Source organism: Gopherus evgoodei, chromosome 15 (genome assembly GCF_007399415.2).
Source record: "Gopherus evgoodei ecotype Sinaloan lineage chromosome 15, rGopEvg1_v1.p, whole genome shotgun sequence".
Lineage (NCBI taxonomy): Eukaryota > Metazoa > Chordata > Testudines > Testudinidae > Gopherus > Gopherus evgoodei.
In genome coordinates this window covers 10036269-10055057 of record NC_044336.1, presented here as the reverse complement: position 1 = coordinate 10055057, position 18789 = coordinate 10036269, and the positions used below count along the sequence as shown (strand labels likewise).

At 42.9% G+C, this 18789-nt stretch overlaps 1 protein-coding gene across 9 annotated transcripts in view; it reads left to right on the top strand.

Moving 5' to 3' along the window:
- Positions 1-18789, top strand: part of TBCD (tubulin folding cofactor D) — a 228936-nt gene that overhangs the window by 158536 nt on the left and 51611 nt on the right. For all 9 annotated transcript variants that reach the window (XM_030534204.1, XM_030534199.1, XM_030534201.1 and 6 more), the window contains 4 exons: positions 846-927; positions 3448-3566; positions 10150-10241; positions 11595-11735. In XM_030534204.1, the coding sequence (XP_030390064.1) occupies positions 846-927; positions 3448-3566; positions 10150-10241; positions 11595-11735 (434 nt within the window). The remainder of the gene's footprint in view (positions 1-845; positions 928-3447; positions 3567-10149; positions 10242-11594; positions 11736-18789) is intronic.

Below are 18789 nucleotides of genomic sequence, written 5' to 3'. Positions count from 1 at the left end.
AGAGTACATGCTGCTTTTTTTTATATGCTGCTAATGTTATTATGTTGGTCATCACTATTTTATTGGCTGAAAAATGAAGCTCTACTGTGAATTTTATGAGAAAAGTTGCCATTTATTTCTCAAGCAATGTCTGTGCTAGAATTGTTTGCTGCACCTGTCACAGAGATCAGTCGTCTAAAGATATGGAAATTGATGTGTACAGTACTGCTCCCCATCACCATTCTAAACTGAAACTATGTAACTGTGTTGAGGGACTGTCAAACAAAAGCTGTGGTGCATATTTGGTTTCCATGATTTTAAATAGTTTATACTCCTTAGCATTTCTTAGATGATATTTCTGAGTTCATTGTACATTTTTTGAGGAAAAACTGTTGTTACATATGAATTTGGAAAGAATATAGATTATAGAATAGAAAAAAATGATTCCTGTATCATACACTTCTAGGTACAGCAAGAAAACTCTAAAATGAACTGAGAATACGGTGCACAGAAGTCAGTAATAATTTCTTAGATTTTAATCAGTATAATTTGTTAGGATAGAATTTATATAATCAATATAATTCATAAGGTCGTCTTAAGAAAACATGACAATTGTAAGGATACACTGGTTTAAAGATGCTCCTACAGGATAATGTACAAGAGGTTTAATCAAAAGAAAAAAGTTGAATTCAATAATTGTTATGGGGAATAGTATAAAGAATAATTATAAGTAGGATTAATATAAAGAATTCAGTTGTATTTTCTTATCCATTATCCTATCTCTGGACACAGTTATATTAGAGTAGACATTTAGAGAAATATTATATCAAATATAAGTTTTATTAAAGCTTACAATTTTATTTCAGGAAGCTGCAGTCTCTGCACTTGCTGCATTGTGTAATGAATATTACATCAATGAACAGAGAGAAGCCAATCCAGCTCTTCAGGGTAATGATTCATATGTATTGTCTCTGTTTTCATTAACAAATGTCTTTTAATTATTCATGTTGGCTGTACAGGTAGAAGAGATTCATAGGAGGCAAAATAGGTTATTTAAAAAGCACCACAGTGGATTAGCAAATTCTGAAGGCCCAGCCCAGTTCTGTACCATTTTAAAGTACACTTAATTGGATATACATATTTATATAATTAATATACACCATCCCTATGTTCCATATGGAAAAATGCCTTGGAGGGATGAAAGAAAAAGGTTGCATTTGTATAGGACAATGTTGTTTATGTCTTGGGTATTTACTTTTTGAATTGCTGCTCTCAGTATACATGCTCATCATTTGCGTGCACTCCTGAAAATACCCTTTCTTATATTTAATTCCATGTAATTTGAACATTTTGCCTTTAATAACCAAACCAAGGTGGTTAGAAATACCAATAATTTACTGTTCAGGGAGTGATACATAGATACCCAAGAACTAGTTTACATCTCTCTCTCTCTCTCTCTCTCTCTCTCTTTTTTTTTGGTCATAATCTTTCTAAAAAGAAATGATGGAATGTGACTATTTGTGATTCAAGGGATTTAGAAGGGGTCAGAGAAGAGCAATGAAAGTGATTTAAGGGCTCTGAAAAACTCCCACATGAAGAGAGATTGAAAAGAGTGGAAATCTTTATTTTAGAAAGGAAGTGAATACAGGGGAACATAAGTGTACAAAATAATAACTTGGAACAGAGAAGGCAGATAGTTTTTGTTCTCTCTGTTGCAGGCCACAAGAATAAGGGAACATTCTGTGAAACTGAAAGATGGCAAATTCAAAACTAATAAAAAGAAACACTTTTTCACATAACATTTAATTAGACTTTGGAACTCATTGCCACAAGATGTTGAGGCCAAAAATGTAGCAAGATTCAAAGAAGGAATGGCGACTTGCAAGTTTAACAAGGTTAACCAGAGTTGGTATAGTTAATACTTAATTTGTTTAATATAAAACCTTACGCTTTTAGGGTTTAAACCAATCACTTATTATTAGGGGTTTGGGTGAGACATTCATTGTGGGGGACAAAGTATCCCATAGCTGCCTAATGTGAAGTTTCTTGCACCATTCTCTGAAGCATCTGGTGCTGACCATCATCAAAGACAGATTGTTGGACTAGATAGATCACTGGTCTTATCCAGCATGGCAATTCTTACATTCTTGTATTTAAATAAGATAGTGAAATTGCATACATTTTGCACAGGAATCATGTGAATGTTTCCTCATATTTCTTTTCTTTGTCATTCCTATATAACATTTGTAATACCATAGTTCATTATTTGTTTCCATTCCAGTAGTTCCCAGAATGTGCAGTACTGCCCACCTGTACAGGAAGATGCAGTCCTTTCCCCAAAGAGCATACAATCTAAGTGGACATACAAGCAGCATATAAAGAGTAGAGAGAAGAGATGCACTTAAGAAATGGACAGTTATTAAATATACTTTGGGGCTTTTGTTTTTGTTAAACAAATGCATGTCAAATATACTTTGTTGCCCCTCAAACAATTCATTATTAGTTACTGGTTTTTTATGGGGTCTTTTGGGCAATGTTGAAGGAGAGGAATTGGTAGTCAAAGAGGGCCTCAGAAACTGATAGATTAAGGAAGGAGTAATGTTTACTGATGACAGTGTAGAGTGTTTTGATCATTTTGGAAAGTGGGAAGTTTGAATGTTGAAAGTCAAAAAAAGGAGAACTAATAGGCCAGACTGGATATAAACATTGTTGAAGTCTTGGTAGATGAGGGTAGGGGACTGTGTGGGGAAGAAGATAGAAAGGTGTCAAAGTCAGAAAGGAGAGTGTGGACATGGTAAAGTAAGAGGGCAGCAGATGACTTAGGCCTAGTCTACTCTGAAAATGAAAGGTGTAAATTTTTAAAAGTAAGAGTAATTAACCATTGGAACAACTTACCAAGGGTTGTGGTGGATTCCCCATCACTGGCAATTGGTAAATCAAGATTAGAAGCTTTTCTAAAATATATGTTCTAGGAATTATTTTAGGGAAGTCCTCTGTCCTGTGTTGTACAGGAAGTCAGATTGGCTGATCACAGTGGTCCCTTCTGGTCTTGGAATCTGTGATACTGAAGCTGTGTTGGGTATAAGAGAATGTGTCCCTACGTGCCTGCATTGAGTGTCCTGCTTTATTATAAGTTCTGTTTAAGCCCTTGGTTTTGGATTAAAAAAAACAAAATACGCAGCAACGTTAATATTATATAAACTTAACCTGTGTCACTCGTTGGAAAGAGCAGGGTTAAACATCAGTCTAAACTGACTTTGTTACACGAATAGTGTTCAGAGAACTATAACTAACAACTCTTAAAATTTTTGTTAAATCAATACTTTTTCTGACAGAAAAGAATATCTTCCATTTTAGGGTTATTGTATTTAACAGAATCTTCATCCAGTCTCCCTGGTTTTCTACTAGTAGCCTAGCTAATGTAATGATGCAGTAGCTGGGTTCCACTTTGCAATTATATTTTTCTAGGTGAACTGTTGCAGCAATATATTTCAGAACTTCAGAACACAGAGGAAATGATTCGTTGTGGGTTTTCACTAGCCCTGGGGGCCCTTCCAAGATTTCTGTTAAAAGGCAAGCTCCAGCAGGTGAGAGAAAATCTGGCCCTTACCCCCCCCCAAAAGGAGGGGGGAGGAGTCATCAAATAGTTTGAGTGAAGTCTGAATGCTTAATCAAATAAATGATAGAGGATCATTGCCATGGGTGAAGGAGTTAGTTTATAATACAGTAACCCAGTCAATTGTAATGACTTTGCCTTAACGTATATTCAGATAATTAAAATCGAGACCTTTCTCCACACTCTTAGTATAGAAGCTAAAGACTGACTGGGCATGGAGAATGAGCTATCTCTTTGCTAAAGCCCTTTGTTTTCATTTTTTTAACAATTGTCCCTGAAAAATTCCTGGCTTTAAAACAAAACAAACAAACAAAAACTCCATTGTTCTCCAAGTGCTTGCTCATGTCCATTCCATGTTAGGTGTGTGTGCTTGCCACATGCACCAGTGCTGGAAGTTTTTCCCTCAGCAATATCTGTAGGGGACTGGCTCTGGTATAAGGAGTGCCGTCTCCACCCACCCTCAGTTCCTTCTTATCGCCAGTGATGGTGCTGGAATGTCTGCTGCTTTGTCGAGCATTGATTCCTTCTCTGTTCTTGCAAACTTTGAAATCCTGTAAAATAGTTACACATATTAGTTTTCTTAGTTACCCTTAGTAGTAGTTCTTGAATGCTTCGCTAGTCCCGAACAGCACCCCGCTGGGGGTCTGGGCATGCCCCGGTCCCCAGGCTTTAAGCCCTGTGATCACTGGAAACAGCCTATGCCCCTCAGCAATTCCCATACGCAGCTGCCTCAGGTGCTTAGGCAAAAGGCACATAAGTAACAGGTCCTTCAAATCTAGGATGAAGGAGTAGTGCGGTATCCATCTAAGAGTGCTGCTGATGGAATTGGTACGCACTCAGGCACTGGAGCAGCAGTCTGACTCCACACGGAGCACTGTCGCCTCTGTGTGCAGTGCTCCCCCGGTGCCGGTCATGAACGGGCACTGATCTCCATCCATGGCTCTGGGGAAGAAGCTGAAAAAAACTGTGAGGGGATCCTCTCCTGCCTCCTTCAAGGGAAAGGAAAGGGCAAGGGGCAAGCTAAGACCTGTGTCTGGCATTCAATATGCCCCTCTGGAAGTTGGGCCCCAGCTCAGTTCGAACGGTGCAGCCTATCCCATGCCTTCCCTGCGATTCTAGATAGCGATGCAGGTCCTAGCCAGCTTCAGGTGCCATCAATGCCCGAAGCCCTTCAATTAGGTCAAGAGGTCCTGACACTCCTGGTGCCACCCTCACTAGTTCCTGTGCTATCCCGATCTAAGGGAAAACCTGCCTTGGGACCTATGCATGTGTCCCTGCCTCAGCGGTACCGTTCCCCATTGAGAGGGATGTCCTGCCAGCATTTACCCGCCCACAGCTGTCACGTCTCTGACGGAAGAGGCAAGCTCATCTGAGCCCTCTTTGGTCCCTGCACTGGGGGCACTGATGGAGGGACTCAAGGCATATCTCGCCAGTAGATTGGTGCAGACCATCTGAGGCACGTGCAACCTGGTAAGAACTCCAGGACTGGCCCAGACCATTTTCAAGGGCCCAGTACCGATCCCAGTACCGATCAGGCACCAGAGACCACTGATTGTCGGGTATCTGATGCAGATCTGCTGAACGCTGTCGGTCCCCAAGAGCCTGACCAAGACAGTCTCGCTTGGACAGGTCATGGGACGCAGCAACTGGCACTGGTCAGAGAAGAGCCACCCCTCAGTCCTGCCCTGGTTGCTCTGCTGGTAGCTCTGGCTTGGAGCGAGGTTCCCTGACTGCGGGACAAGCCCTGGTACTGACAGTGCCAACTACATCAGCAGCACTGAAACCTGTCCCATGACCCCAAGCACAGTGGCCAATGCTGTGGTACCATGGAACCCTTGGGGGTTCACCCAGCCTTCCTAGGCTACCCAGTTGGTGTTGGGAGCCTTGGAGAGGCCAGCGGCCTCGGTATCCCGTCCCCCTGTGCTGCTGGAAAATTCGGGAGGTAAGATCCTGCAGGTCCAGGAGAAACCATGGGAGCAAGCTTCTGGGCCACCAATGGACGTGGAGGTTCCCGCAGCACTGGCATTGTCCCTGTTGTCACCAGGCGAGGCTATCAAAGGGCCCCCTCACCCAGTTCCTCAGGATGACGACAGGGTGCACCAGGAATTTTTGAAGAGGTTCGTTTTTAACCTGGGGCTTAAGGCAAAGGAATTGGAAGAGCCCTCGGACTCTGTGTTTGATGTTCTCTGCTCCTTGGCTCCTGCCAGAGTGGCTCTACCCCTTCATGAAGGGGTTTCTAAGATCACTAATGCGCTGTGGCAGACCCCCTCTTCCCTGGCTCCTATCTCTAAAAGGGCTGAATGCAAGTACTTTGTGTCAACCAAAGGGCGTGAGTACTTATGCTCCCACCCAGCCCCCAGTTCCCCTATGGTCAAGGTGGTTAACCACAAGGAAAGGTAGGCACAACCCAGGGCCCCCCCTAAAGATAAAGACTTGAGGCTGGATCTTTTCGGATGCAAGGTTGATTTGTCTTCCAGCCTTCAGCTGAGAGTGGCCAACCACCAAATCCGCCTTGGCTGATACGACATCAGTATGTGGCAAGCCATTGCCAGGTTCAAAGGGTCGCTCTCCAAGGCTTCCAAGAACGAGTTCTGAGCGATTTTCAATGAGGGCATGACTGCGGCCAAGGTGGCTCTCCAGGCAGCGTCAGATGCGGCAGACGCTGCTGCCCGCACCATGGCTTCCACTATCTCCATGCGATGAGCCTCTTGGCTGCTCCTCTCGGGGTTGTCCACCGAGGCTCAGCAGTCAATGCAGGACCTGCCCCTCAATGACCGGGCCCTATTTGTGGAGCAAACAGACAGAAAATAGCATGGCCTCAAGGACTCCCACAGCACCCTAGAAACCCTGGGTCTCTACCTCCCAGTCCCTGCATGTAAGTGGTTCAAACCACAGCAGCTGTAGGGCCAGGGGAGTCAGCCTTGGTAGGACCTGCCTCATAAACGAGCCAAAGGCTACAAGCGCTGCCCGAGCCACCCGCCGCCACCCTCTGTCCTATTGGGCTCGACCTGTAATAAGCAGGGGCCAAACGGTCATTTTGAGGGTGCTACTGAGGGCAACCTACCAGACTATTCCCTGGATCCATCCTACCCTGTGTTCTCCAACCACCTTTCCCTCTTCCTCCCTGCCTGGATGGCTATAATCTTGGATTGCTTGGTCCTCAGCACAGTGGAATGGGGTTATACCCTCCAGTTCCTTTCTACCCCCCGCTTCCCACCTGCCTTCCCCATCCCTCTTTAGGGACCCCTCTCACGAGAGTCTCCTCATGCAGAAGGTAAAGGCAGGACCGGCGCTAGGGTTTCTTGCGCCCTAGGCGCACAGCCATTTTGGCACCCCCCGCGCTGATCCTGCGGCTCTGGTGGAGCTGCCGCAGGCATGCCTGCAGGTGGTCTACCGGAGCTGCGTGAGCAGCCGACTGTCTGCCCGCAGGCATGACTGCGGCAGTTCCACCGGAGCCGCGTGAGCAGCCGACTGTCCGCCCGCAGGCATGCCTGCGGCAGGTCAACCGGAGCCGCCTGCCGCCCTCCCCCCCCCGGCAAAATGGCGCCTCCCGAATAATCCTGGCGCCCTAGGCGATTGCCTAGGCTTCCTAAATGGTAGCGCTGGCCCTGGGTAAAGGGGTCACTACAGCTGGGTGTGGTGGAAGAAGTTCCTCTCAAGTACAGGAACAAGGGGTTCTGTTCACGGTACTTTTTAATCCCGAAGGCTAAGGGCGGGGTACGGCCCACCCTAGACCATAGACCTCAACAATACCTAAAGAAGTTAAAGTTCTGCATGGTTTCCCTGGCTTCTATTATTCCTTCCCTGGATCCGGGAGACTGATATGCAGCCTTTGACTTGAAGGACGCATAATTCCACATAGCGATCTTTCAAGGATACAGACGCTTCCTCTGGTTTATGTTGGGACCCCACCACTACCAGTTTACGGTCCTCCCGTTCAGCCTGCAGACAGCACTGAGACTGTTTACCAAGTGCATGTCGGTGGTGGCGGCTTACCTCAGGTGCTGGGGTATTCAGATCTACCCCGTACATCAACGACTGTCTCGTCAAGGGCAACTCCAAGTCTCAAATCCAAAGGGATGTTGCGGTGCTTCAGGCCACGTGCCGCTCTCTGGGCCTACTGGTAAATGACGAAACGTCAATGTTTGTGCCGGTGCAGAGGATAGAGTTCATTGGAGCAGTCCTCGACGTGACCTACGCCAGGATGTTCCAGCCGCTGGAAAGGTTCCACCTGTTGCTGAACCTCATCATGGAAGTCTCTGTGTTTCCTCTGACTACAGCTAGGGTCTGTCTGCACCTCCAGAGTCATATGGCAGCGTGCACTTACATGATCTGCCATGCCAGACTCTATGGTCCCTGCAACAGTGGCTGGGGACGCTCTATTTCCAGTCCAGAGATCCCCACGGACAAGGTCGTTACCATTCCCCAGGTGATACTTACCTCACTGCAATGGTGGACCGACTGCAGGACAATTCTGGAGGGGGTTCTGTTCGACAGCCCCCCTCACTTGATCCAGTTGGTGTCGGACAACTCGGACCTTAGCTGGGGTGCGCATCTCAGTGACCTCTTGACACAGGTGATGTGGTCCTTGAAGGAGGCGAAGTTGCACGTAAACATCAAAGAGCTGTGAGCAGGCCGGCTGGCGTGCGGTGTCTTCCTGCCCCACCTGTCAGGCAAGGTGGTATGAGTACTGACGGACAGCACAGCCTCGATGTTCTACATCAACAGAGCACGCTCGTCGACTCTGTCAAGAGACACTTTGTCTATAGGACTTCTGCATCAGCAACAAAATCTACTTGGAAGCTTGTCACCATTCCGATGTCAAGAATACGCTGGCAAACCAGCTCAGCAGGGACTTCTCCTCTCACTACCAGTAGTCATTCCATCCAGAGGTAGCCTGCATGATCTTCCAAAGGTGGGGAACTCCCTGAGTGGACCTGTTTGCTGCCAGACAGAACAGGAAATGCCAAGGGTGGTCTCCACCTTCCATATGAACCAGGACATCTTCCTCCCGGTGTTCTGTCCCAAACTGTACAAGACCAGTGAGGAGAGGCATCTTCACGTTTTGGATGTCTTGAGGGCTTTGGCTTTCTACTGAGAATGTACCAAGCCTTTCCGAAAATCAACTCAGCCCTTCATTGCTACAGCTGATAGGATGAAAGATCACTCGGTGTCCTCGCAAAAGATTTCAAATTGGATTAACTCATGCATAAGGACCTGTTACAACCTGGTGGGGGTTCCACCACTGCTGATGGTCAGAGCCCACTTGAGGGTGCAGCTGTCTTTGGCAGCCTTCCTGGCACATGTCCCTATACAGGACATCTGTAGGGCCGCAACATGGTCCTCTGTTCACACGTTTTACCAAGCAGCACATCTTGAAGAGCACCAGTTACGGAAAAGGTAACTATCTTTTCAGTTTTTACTGATTTCTCTCTCCTCTCCTCCCCTTCACCCTTCTGATTTTTGGATGTGCTGGAACTCCCTGGACTCAGCGTCTTGCTCTGGAAGGAGAGATGGTGGCTTGTTCCCCACTTGCAGGGTCCCCTCTAAATGGCACAGTACACCTGTGCAGAGTAGGGTAGCTACTGGTTGATGACTGCCATTCTGCAGTTGGGAGAGAGAGATGGGCAGGGAGCTGGGTCCTGGCAGCCAAGACTGTCTTACCGCTACAGTGACAGGCCTTCAGGAAGTGGAAGGCTTCTTCAACTACTACATCATGGTGAGTACTGGGCATCCCTTACCCCTGCCCATAGATCCCAGTGAATGTTGGGCACATCCCAGCCTGTTGCATCCTTTCCCTCCCAATCTGCTGCACTCCATCAGTACTTTTCTCTGTGAATAGCCTCTGTGAGTAGCTTCACCTTCAGCTCAGCCTGGGGGACGTGGCACCTCCCAGAGAGATGTGTGACTTGGATCTGCAGGTGCAACGTTGGGTGTCAGTGGCAGGATTACTTCCTGTTCATTCGTTCCTTTCTCTGTCATGGCTCCCAACCTCCTGTTCTTCCTCTGCCCATTTTCCCCTGCTCTCTCCTTGCGCCCACTCCTGCATCCCAACTCTGTCACAGACTAGATGATGACTTGAGGATAGGGGTTCTGTTAAAGTAATATTTTTTGTCACCAACAGTAAATGGTTTTAAAAAGATACTTTGTTTTGTAATGGGGATTAGATATAATGGTTTCACAAACCCTTATTTTTCTCTGCTTGTTGTTTTTTCCTCTCCCGTCCTACCATCCTACAATATTAACTCCAATATTTACCTAGAAAACTGAAGTTAATCTTTTGCACTGATTTTCATGCAAATTTTAATTTTTGTAATAAACACTGATAAATTTCTGGAAATTTAAAAAAAAATGGAAATGAAGCGCTTTACCCTTTGCCCAAAGAAGTTGTCTGTCCATGTGGGAGGTAAAGTGTATTGAGGGGGCAGCATGTAGAAGCTTGCACTGCCTATTGCTTGTGCAGCACTTGTTATATGGTTAACTTAATTCTCCAGTGTTTTTAAATCTAGAGTCCATCGTGAGCATGTCGTAAGTATGTGTTTGTCTTTTTTCAGGTTTTAGAAGGTTTGAAAAAAGTTATCTGCATTTCCCACAAAGATGTGAGCTTTGCAGAATCAAGAAGAGATGGCCTGAAAGCAACTGCAAAGTATGTTTTGTCAGCTTTATTTTATCTGACTTTAAATCACTGTATGTAAGATTTTCAGTGTTCATGTCATTTTCTATTCTAACCTGGCGGTGTTGGGTTAAATTCACTCCTAGAGGGGTGGTTATACATTCTTGATGGGGTCATATGGATCCCCACTATTTGTCTCACTTAAATCCATCCTTGATGCCGCACGTCATCCTTTTCTTCAGACTGAGGAGCACTGCATGGAACTACTTTTGGAAGTTGTCAGCATTGTTTCTTAATCAGCCAAATGCATGTCTATTGTATGTTGAGAACTTCTCCCTTCTGATGAACTGGAAGTTAGTCAGCTCAGTGGTATGAACCTGGGTTACTAGAAACCAGAATTAATTTGAGTTTCTTCATTTTACTTTCAATAACATATGAAGCCCCAAATAATACAAATATCCTGCATTTTCTTTCTTTCAAGGGATATTTTCAAGGTTGATGAGTCCAAAATGTTACCAATTTTAAAAGTATCGTTCACATATATTATATGTTCTTAACCTTTTGGTGTGATTCAGATAACTCTATTACATCTTTCCTCGGCATAAATTAGGTGTGCAATGCATATAAAAACCAAGTTAGCTATTAATATCAAATACATGGCCTTGGATTTCTTTGTGATCATGTGTACAGACATGACATTGGTCCTCTGCTCTACCTGTTTGATCCATTATAGTAAATAGGATGATGAGATGTAAAATAATCTGGCTTCTTTTTGCATTTATCCTACAAATAAAAAAACAATCTGTTAGGCCAGATTTACACTACAAACTTACATTGGTGTAACTATGTCACTCAGGGGTGTGAAAAATCCATACCCCTAAGAGCTACAGTTATACCAACCTAACACCCAGTGTAGACAGCACTTTGTCGGTGGGAGAGCTTCTACCATCAACATAGCTACAGCCTCTTGCAGAGGTGGATTAAGTATGCCAACTGGAGAAGCTTTCCCTTCGGTGTAGTAGCATCTTCACTAAAGCACTACATCAGCACAGTTGCACCACTGCAGCACCATATGTGTGGACAAGTCCTTAGTTTGTTTAGACCTACAAGCCTTGATGGCATGTCACTTTAAGTCCTCCAAATATATTGTTTATGTAACTATTTCAGTGTTGAATCAGAAACGATAAAATCAGAATGCAACAGCCACACACAGAGGATCATGCTGGATGCTGTCTTTGTCTTTCTGTGATGGGTATTTTTAGACATTTTCTGAATGTATATGGCAAGGAAGTTTGTATGCCCAAAATACTGAAGTGTAAACAAAACAAAATCTGGCATGATTTTGTCCTTTTTCTTTAGAATTTCTTCTGTATTTCTCTGTTACAGAGTTTGTCAGACAGTTGGTGTGAAGAGAAATGGACCACAGGATGAATTTGTCTGCAAAGATAATGTTATTCAGATCTATACAATGTTACTTAATGGTATGAGTGACTATACCACAGACAGCCGAGGAGATGTTGGAGCATGGTAAGGCATCATATATTTTGAGACAAAGAAATGAAATTTCTTTCTATTGGTACTTGTTACCACTGATGTGGTCTACTTTAAGTCTGTAATTAGGAGCCACTGAGTTTTCCAAAAGCTACGAAGGGAAAAGTTGGATAGCCAGACATATGGAGATTCAAGTAAGGCTAGAAATAAATATTGTGTAGAAAAAGGGGGCAGTAATTATTTCTCCTTTGCCTCAGGAAAAAAACTAACCCCACACTGGGCCCTTCTCTGGCATATGCCATCCTGTTTCCAGGTAATGAAATAAAGCATCAAGGTAAATTAGAGTCACTTGTGAGGGTGTTATCATCAGATGCAGGAACAATTAAAGTCATGACATCTATCCAGTGTTCACTTTCTGCTTATAGTTACTTTAAAATATCATATATGCTCTTAGGGTACATCTGATTGGCAGACAGCGATCGATCTATCAGGGATCGATTTATCACGTGTAGCGTAGACGCGATAAATTGATCCTCGATTGCTCTCCCATTGACTGCTGAACTTGCAGTGCAAGAGGCGGAAGCAAAGTCGACGGGGGGAGCCACGGCCGTCGGTCCCGTGCCGCGAGGATGTGAAGCAAGTAATTTTAATTTGATCTAAGATACGTCGACTTCAGCTACGCTATTCTCATAGCTGAAGTTGCATATCTTAGATCAAACTCCAAGCCCCCCCCCCCCCCCCGCCCTGGCATAGACCAGGCCTTAGTCATGCCTCTGACTAAAAGAGTAGCTGAATAGGAACTCTTCCTATCACAGCTTCATATGTGGCCAACTGACCAGCAGATGGAGCCATTGTATAATTCATTAGGTGCCCCTCTTTCATTATTGAGTTTAACACACCCATTAAAAAAAAAATTAAATAGTATATTTCTTAAAGGTATAGTAGTCTTTGGCTACACTGACTTTAGGGTTTCAATGGCTTCAGCTTTTGCGTCTAAAAATAATAACTTTAAATGTATACTAATCAAAGTTTTGTGTTGATTGTGTGCTTTAGTCTTCAAATCCTAATATGTACAGAGTAACAAGATAGTGAGAAATTATTCGATACATATATTTACATTAGAGAAAAGAGAAGATTCTGTGCTATTCCCTCAGTGAGATGGGACAGAAAGTCTTTCTTTTAAATTGACAAAAGCCAAAGATATTGTAAGAAGCTTTCTCCTTAATTGAACTTGAACTTAGACACTAAATTACATAGAATTTGGGATATGAAATCACTCACTGGTTGGAGATCCCTGTGCTCCTTGAGTGCTATGGGCAATAAAAAGGGGAGGGACGGCATGTTGTTCTCCTTCATATTGTGAAATCCAGAAAAGTATTGGTGGAAAAAACATAAAATGTGAACCTTAAGGGATAGATACCCAATAAAGAAACAAACAAGTCATTTTGCTAGGCCTAAGTGTGCATGACCCAAAATAATATTAATTCTTCAGGAATTAAACAGCTGTCCTCTGAATTGGGGAAAAAATAGTATCAACCAGTGCAAATTTACATGACTGTTTCTGCTTGCAGGCGGACATGTCCCTTTAGCTTAGTTTCTTTGAATATGTGTCAGGATGGATTCCACTGTAAGTGTGCATGTTCCTCATGAGTAAGGCTGCGAGTCTGTCATGGAGGTCGTGGAAGTCGCACATTCCGTGACTTCCGCAGCTGCAGTGGCCAGCTGCTGGGGTGGTCCCCGAGGCCAGCCGCACCAGCCGCTGCTGGGGTGGGCCCAGAGGTGGCCTTGGGGACCGTTGCAGCAGCAGTGGTCCTGGGACTGCCCCAGAAGTGGCCAGAGCAGTGGTCCCAGCTGCGGCCGAAGGCACTTAACTCCCACCACCAGAGTAGGGGCATTCTGGGGGCTCTGCAGTGGCAGCCTAGGAGCAGCTAAGATTTAGTCAGTGGTATTTATAGTACAAGTCATGGATGGATCATGGGCAGTGACTTTTTGTTTGTTGTCCGTGACTTTTACTAAAAATACCCATGACTAAATCTTAGCCTTTCTTATGGGAAGGGGTAAATGACACTTCCCTATTCACTTCATTCATGATTTTATTGACCTCTATCAAATCCTCTCTTAGTTGACTCTTTTTCCAAGCTGAATGGTCCCAGTCTTTTTATTCTCTCCTATATGGAAGCTGTCCCATACTCCAATCATTTTTGTTGCCCTTCTCTGTTCCTTTTCCAACTCATACATCTTTTTGATGGAGTGACCAGAATTGCATGCAGTATTCAAAGTGGGGCATACTATGGATTTATATAGTGGCAATATGGTATTTTCTGTCTTATTATCTATCCCTTTCCTAATTATTCCTAACATACTGTTGACTGTCACTGCACATTGAGTGAATGTTTTCAGAGGACTATCCACAATGACTCCAAGATCTTTCTTGAATGGTAACAGATAATTTAGACCCCTCATTTTGTACGTATAGTTGGAATTATGTTTTCCAATGTGCATTACTTTGTATTTATCAACATTGAGTTTCATCTGCCATTTTGTTGCCCTGTCACCCAGCTTTGTACTTAACTATCTTGAGTAATGTGTATCACCTGCATACTTTGCTGTTTCCTGTTTACCCCCTTTTCCAGTTTATTTATGAATATGTTGATTAGTGCAGATCATTGCGGGACCTCTCTCCATTCTGAAAATATTCCTACCCTTTGCTTCCTGTCTTTTAAGTAGTTACTGATTCATGAGAGGACCTTCCTTCTTATCCCCTGACTGCTTAGTTTGCTTACAAGCCTTTGATGAAAGACATTGTCCAAGGCTTCTTGAACGTTCAAATGCACTATATCCACTGGATCACCCATGTCCACATGTTTGTTGATCCCTCTCAAAGAATTCTAATAGATTGGTGAAGCATGAGTTCTCTTTACAAAAGCAATGTTGATTCTTCCCTAACAAATTGTGTTCATTTATGTGTCCGATTATTTTAGGCCTGGTTTACACTGGGAGGCGGTCAATCTAAGTTATGCAACTTCAGCTACGTGAATAACGTAGTTGAAATTGCTGTACTTAGATCGATTTACCGTGGTGTCTTCACTGCGGTGAGTTGACTGCTAACGCTTCCCCATCGACTTCGCCTGTGCCTCTCGTGATGGTGGCGTACAGGAGTTGATGGGAGAGTGCTCAGGGATCAATTTATTGCGTCTTGGCTAGATATGATAAATTGACCCCCGTTGGATGGATCGCTGCCTGCCGATCTGGCGGGTAGTGTAGATCTACCCATAGTGTCAGCCAATTTACCTGCTACTGAAGTTAGGCTTAATAGTCAGTAACTCCTAAGATCACTGCTGGAGCCTTTTTAAAATTTTGGCATTATTTAGCTATCCTCCAGTCATCCGGTACAGAGGCTGATTTAAGTGATAGGTTACTTACTACAGTTCATAGTTCTTCAGTTTCATATTTGAGTGCTTTCAGAAACCTTGGGTGAATAACATCTGGTCCTGGTGACTTGTTAATGTTAAATTTATCAATTTGTTCCATATCCTTTGCTGTTGAAACCTCAAGCTGGGACAGTTCCTCAGATTTGTCACCTAAAAAGAGTGGCCAAGTGTGGGAACCTTCCTCATATCCTCTTCAGTGAAGACCAATGCAAAGAATTCATTTAGCTTCTCCGCAATGGCCTTGTCTTCCTTGAGTGCTCCTTTAGCACCTCGGTCGTCTAGCGGCCCACTGGTAGTTTGGCAGTCTCCTTGCTTCTGATGGACTTAAAATAAATTTTACTATTAGTTTTTGCCTTTTGCAAGTTGCTCTTCAAATTCTTTTTTTTGTCCTGCCTAATTGTACTTTTACACTTGAATTGCCAGAGTTTATGCGTCTTTCTATTTTCCTTTGTGGGATTTGACTTCTAATTTTTAAAGGATGCTTTTTTTGCCTATAACTGCCTCTTTTACTCTGTTGTTTAGCCATAGTGGCATTTTATTGGTCCTCTTACTATAATTTTTTATTTGGAGTATACATTTATTTTGAGCATCTATTATGGTGTTTATAAATCGTTTCTGTGCAGCTTTGCAGGCATTTCAATTTTGTGACTGTTCCTTTTAATTTCTGTTTAACTAGTTTCTTCACTTTTTGTGTAGTTTCCCTTTTTGAAGTTAAGTGCTACTGTAGTGGGTTTCTTTGGTATTTCCCCCCCCCCCAAGAATGTTAACTTTAATTACATTATAGTCACTATTACTGAGAGGTTCAGCTATACTCGTCTCTTGGATCAAATCCTGTGTGCCATATAGGACTAAATCAAGAATTGTGTCTTCTCTTGTGGGTTCCAGGACTAGGTGCTCCAAGAAGCAGTCATTTATGGTGTCTAGACATTTTATCACTGCATCCCTTCCTGAGGTGACGTATTCCCAGTCAATTTGGGGATAGCTGAAATCCCCCCTTATTACTGGTTTTTCTGTTTTTGTAGCCTTTCTAATCTCCCAGAGCATTTCACAATCATGTCACCGACTTGGTCAGGTGATCGATAGTATATTCTTGCTGCTAAACTTTTATTATTCATGCATGGAATTTTATAGAGATTCTATGGTACAATTTTGATTCATTTAAGATTTTTACTATGCTTTCTTTCAAATACAGAGCCACTACCCCAACAACTTGAGCTAAAATAACACAAAATGCTGCAATTCAGCCTGTTCCTTTTTTTTAAACGTGGGTCAGCTATAAAACAGGACATCATAGTTCTGAAATGCTTTTTTTCTTTTGCATTTTTGCATTTTATATACCTTCTGAAAAACAAAAACGAACTTCAAAGGTTGTTTGAAAGCCTTACTTCTGACTGAGTGGGCTAGTGGCTCCCCCAAGACTGGTCCTTGGATTTCTGCAACAACACTGATGATTGAGTTATTGAAGACTGACGTCTGTGATGTGGTTGGCTTCTGCTGACCTTTAGCCCAACAGTGCCAGCCACTTTCTGAACTCAGTACACATGTTGTTCAGTATTGTGTAAACATTTGCTAGCTGCAATTTTAAAAGAGGGGAGAAGAAAACTTCTACTGCTTGTCTGTCATAAAAGCTTATTTCCTTTCTGTTTAAGTAACAGTTTTTATTAATAGGTTTCTTTGTGGTGTTAGTAAAGTTTTATACATGTCTGAAATAGTGTGATACATTTATGGAAGAGTCTTCTGGCTTATATTGAATTAGAGGTATTTTTTAAGAAGGTTAATGCTATATGCAGCGAGTTGTATTTTCACTGTGGGTCTTTCTACTACACATAGAATTATTTTGGCTTATATGGATTCTTTATTATACTTTCAAATTATGTATATCTAAATCAAGATTGCTAATGTAATTGTCTGCTGGAGTTCAGATATACATGTCAGTTCTTAAGCCATCTTTTCAGCTATTGCATCAAGGCATCACTACTGTCTACCTAAATATAACTAAAACAACCGAATTCTGTAGACAGGTAAGTGCTAAGCACTATCCTCAGAGGTCTGACAAGCTGTCTGCAGAGTTCTGTTTCTTTGTTGTTATTCAGATTTGAAATTTAATGTCGTTCTGGTTCTGAGTGTCTTTTGGGAATCACCTTCTATTATCCCCACCTTTAAAAGGTTCTGGGGAAAGCTAACCTGCACTTCTAGCTGGGGAGATAGGTCAGCTGGAGTAGGTTGTTATGAAATATTGTAAGTTGCTCACTCCTATTAGGGACTGTTCATGATATTTCCACAGTATTCCGTTCCAAGTAGGATATTTCTCTGTATGTTGGCAATTTTCAGTTTATTCAGTTATGGATACATTCCATATACACAAGAGTCCTGTGGCACCTTATAGACTAACGGGCGTTTTGGAGCATGAGCTTTCGTGGGTGAATACCCACTTCGTCAGATGCATGTAGTGGAAATTTCCAGGGGCAGGGGCTGCTTTTACAGATCCAGACTAACATGGCTACCCTTCTGATACATATACACAGAGTTAACTCACTCTAAATCTCCCTGTTCATTTAGTGGATTTGGGTGGCAAGACCCTATATACAGTGTGTTGAGGATGCACCCAAATAAAGCAGCAAGAGATGATTACAGGACCTGAGTGGCTCTAGGGGGAATGTTGTGACTGTTAAACCTGAGCCCTACCCAGGTACCGAGAGTTCTAATCCAACCCTGTGCAGAAATCTGAAATAAAAAAGCAGACTTGTTGCTCCAGTCTGGTGTTTCATTTGCAAATTCTACAGTTGCAAAAACATGGAGTATGTAGAATGCATGTTAAGCATGCTTTTAAAAAATATACCAAAATGATGTAAATTTGTATTGGCAATGATTAGGAATGAGGGGAAAGTAGTTTAAACATTTCAAACTATCTTTTTGCTCATCCATACTTTGCAACCTACAGTACTACGCTATCTAAATAAACATTCGTCTGTCTCCCATACTTTGTCAAGCAGCCAAGAATCTGTTGTGATTTAATAAAAATCAAATTCATCCTTAAGAACCTTAAATGTATTAGATTGAACCCAAAGGCAGATGCCTTAAGCTAAATATGTAATTGCCATCATGAATGGTAGCACAGCCTGTAACTAACTACATAATCTAGATATGGAGAATGACAATCACATTTTATTTGTAAGATTATATATTATGATAGTGCTTTTCATCCCAGCAGATCACTGTACAGTTTAAAACAAGAACAAACCCACTTTCTTTTCCTCCTTCCCCTGCCATATACAAGCAGTGTACAGGGATCATATAATTTGCTGCTGAGATCTAGCCTTCTCTGGGATGAACCTGCAGCAATTATTTAATAGTGTCCAATAACACTACACCTCTGTTTAGGTCAAAAAATGAAGAATAAATCATGTAGCCTAAACTACAAGCAGAATTTTAGACAGAATATTTCCTTGAGAGCCATGATAATATGGAGCCAGTACGCTTCATTGTTAATTGACAGTTCTAATTCTACAAGATGCTCTGTCACAATGCTTAGTAATCTCCTTCTTGTTGAAATTCAGTTTTGTTTCCTTGTGTTTGTCAATACATGTTCTGAGGTGAGAGTGCCCAGTTCTCCTATCTCCTGTATTCACCTTCCAAACTGTTGTGAAAGCTTACCACTA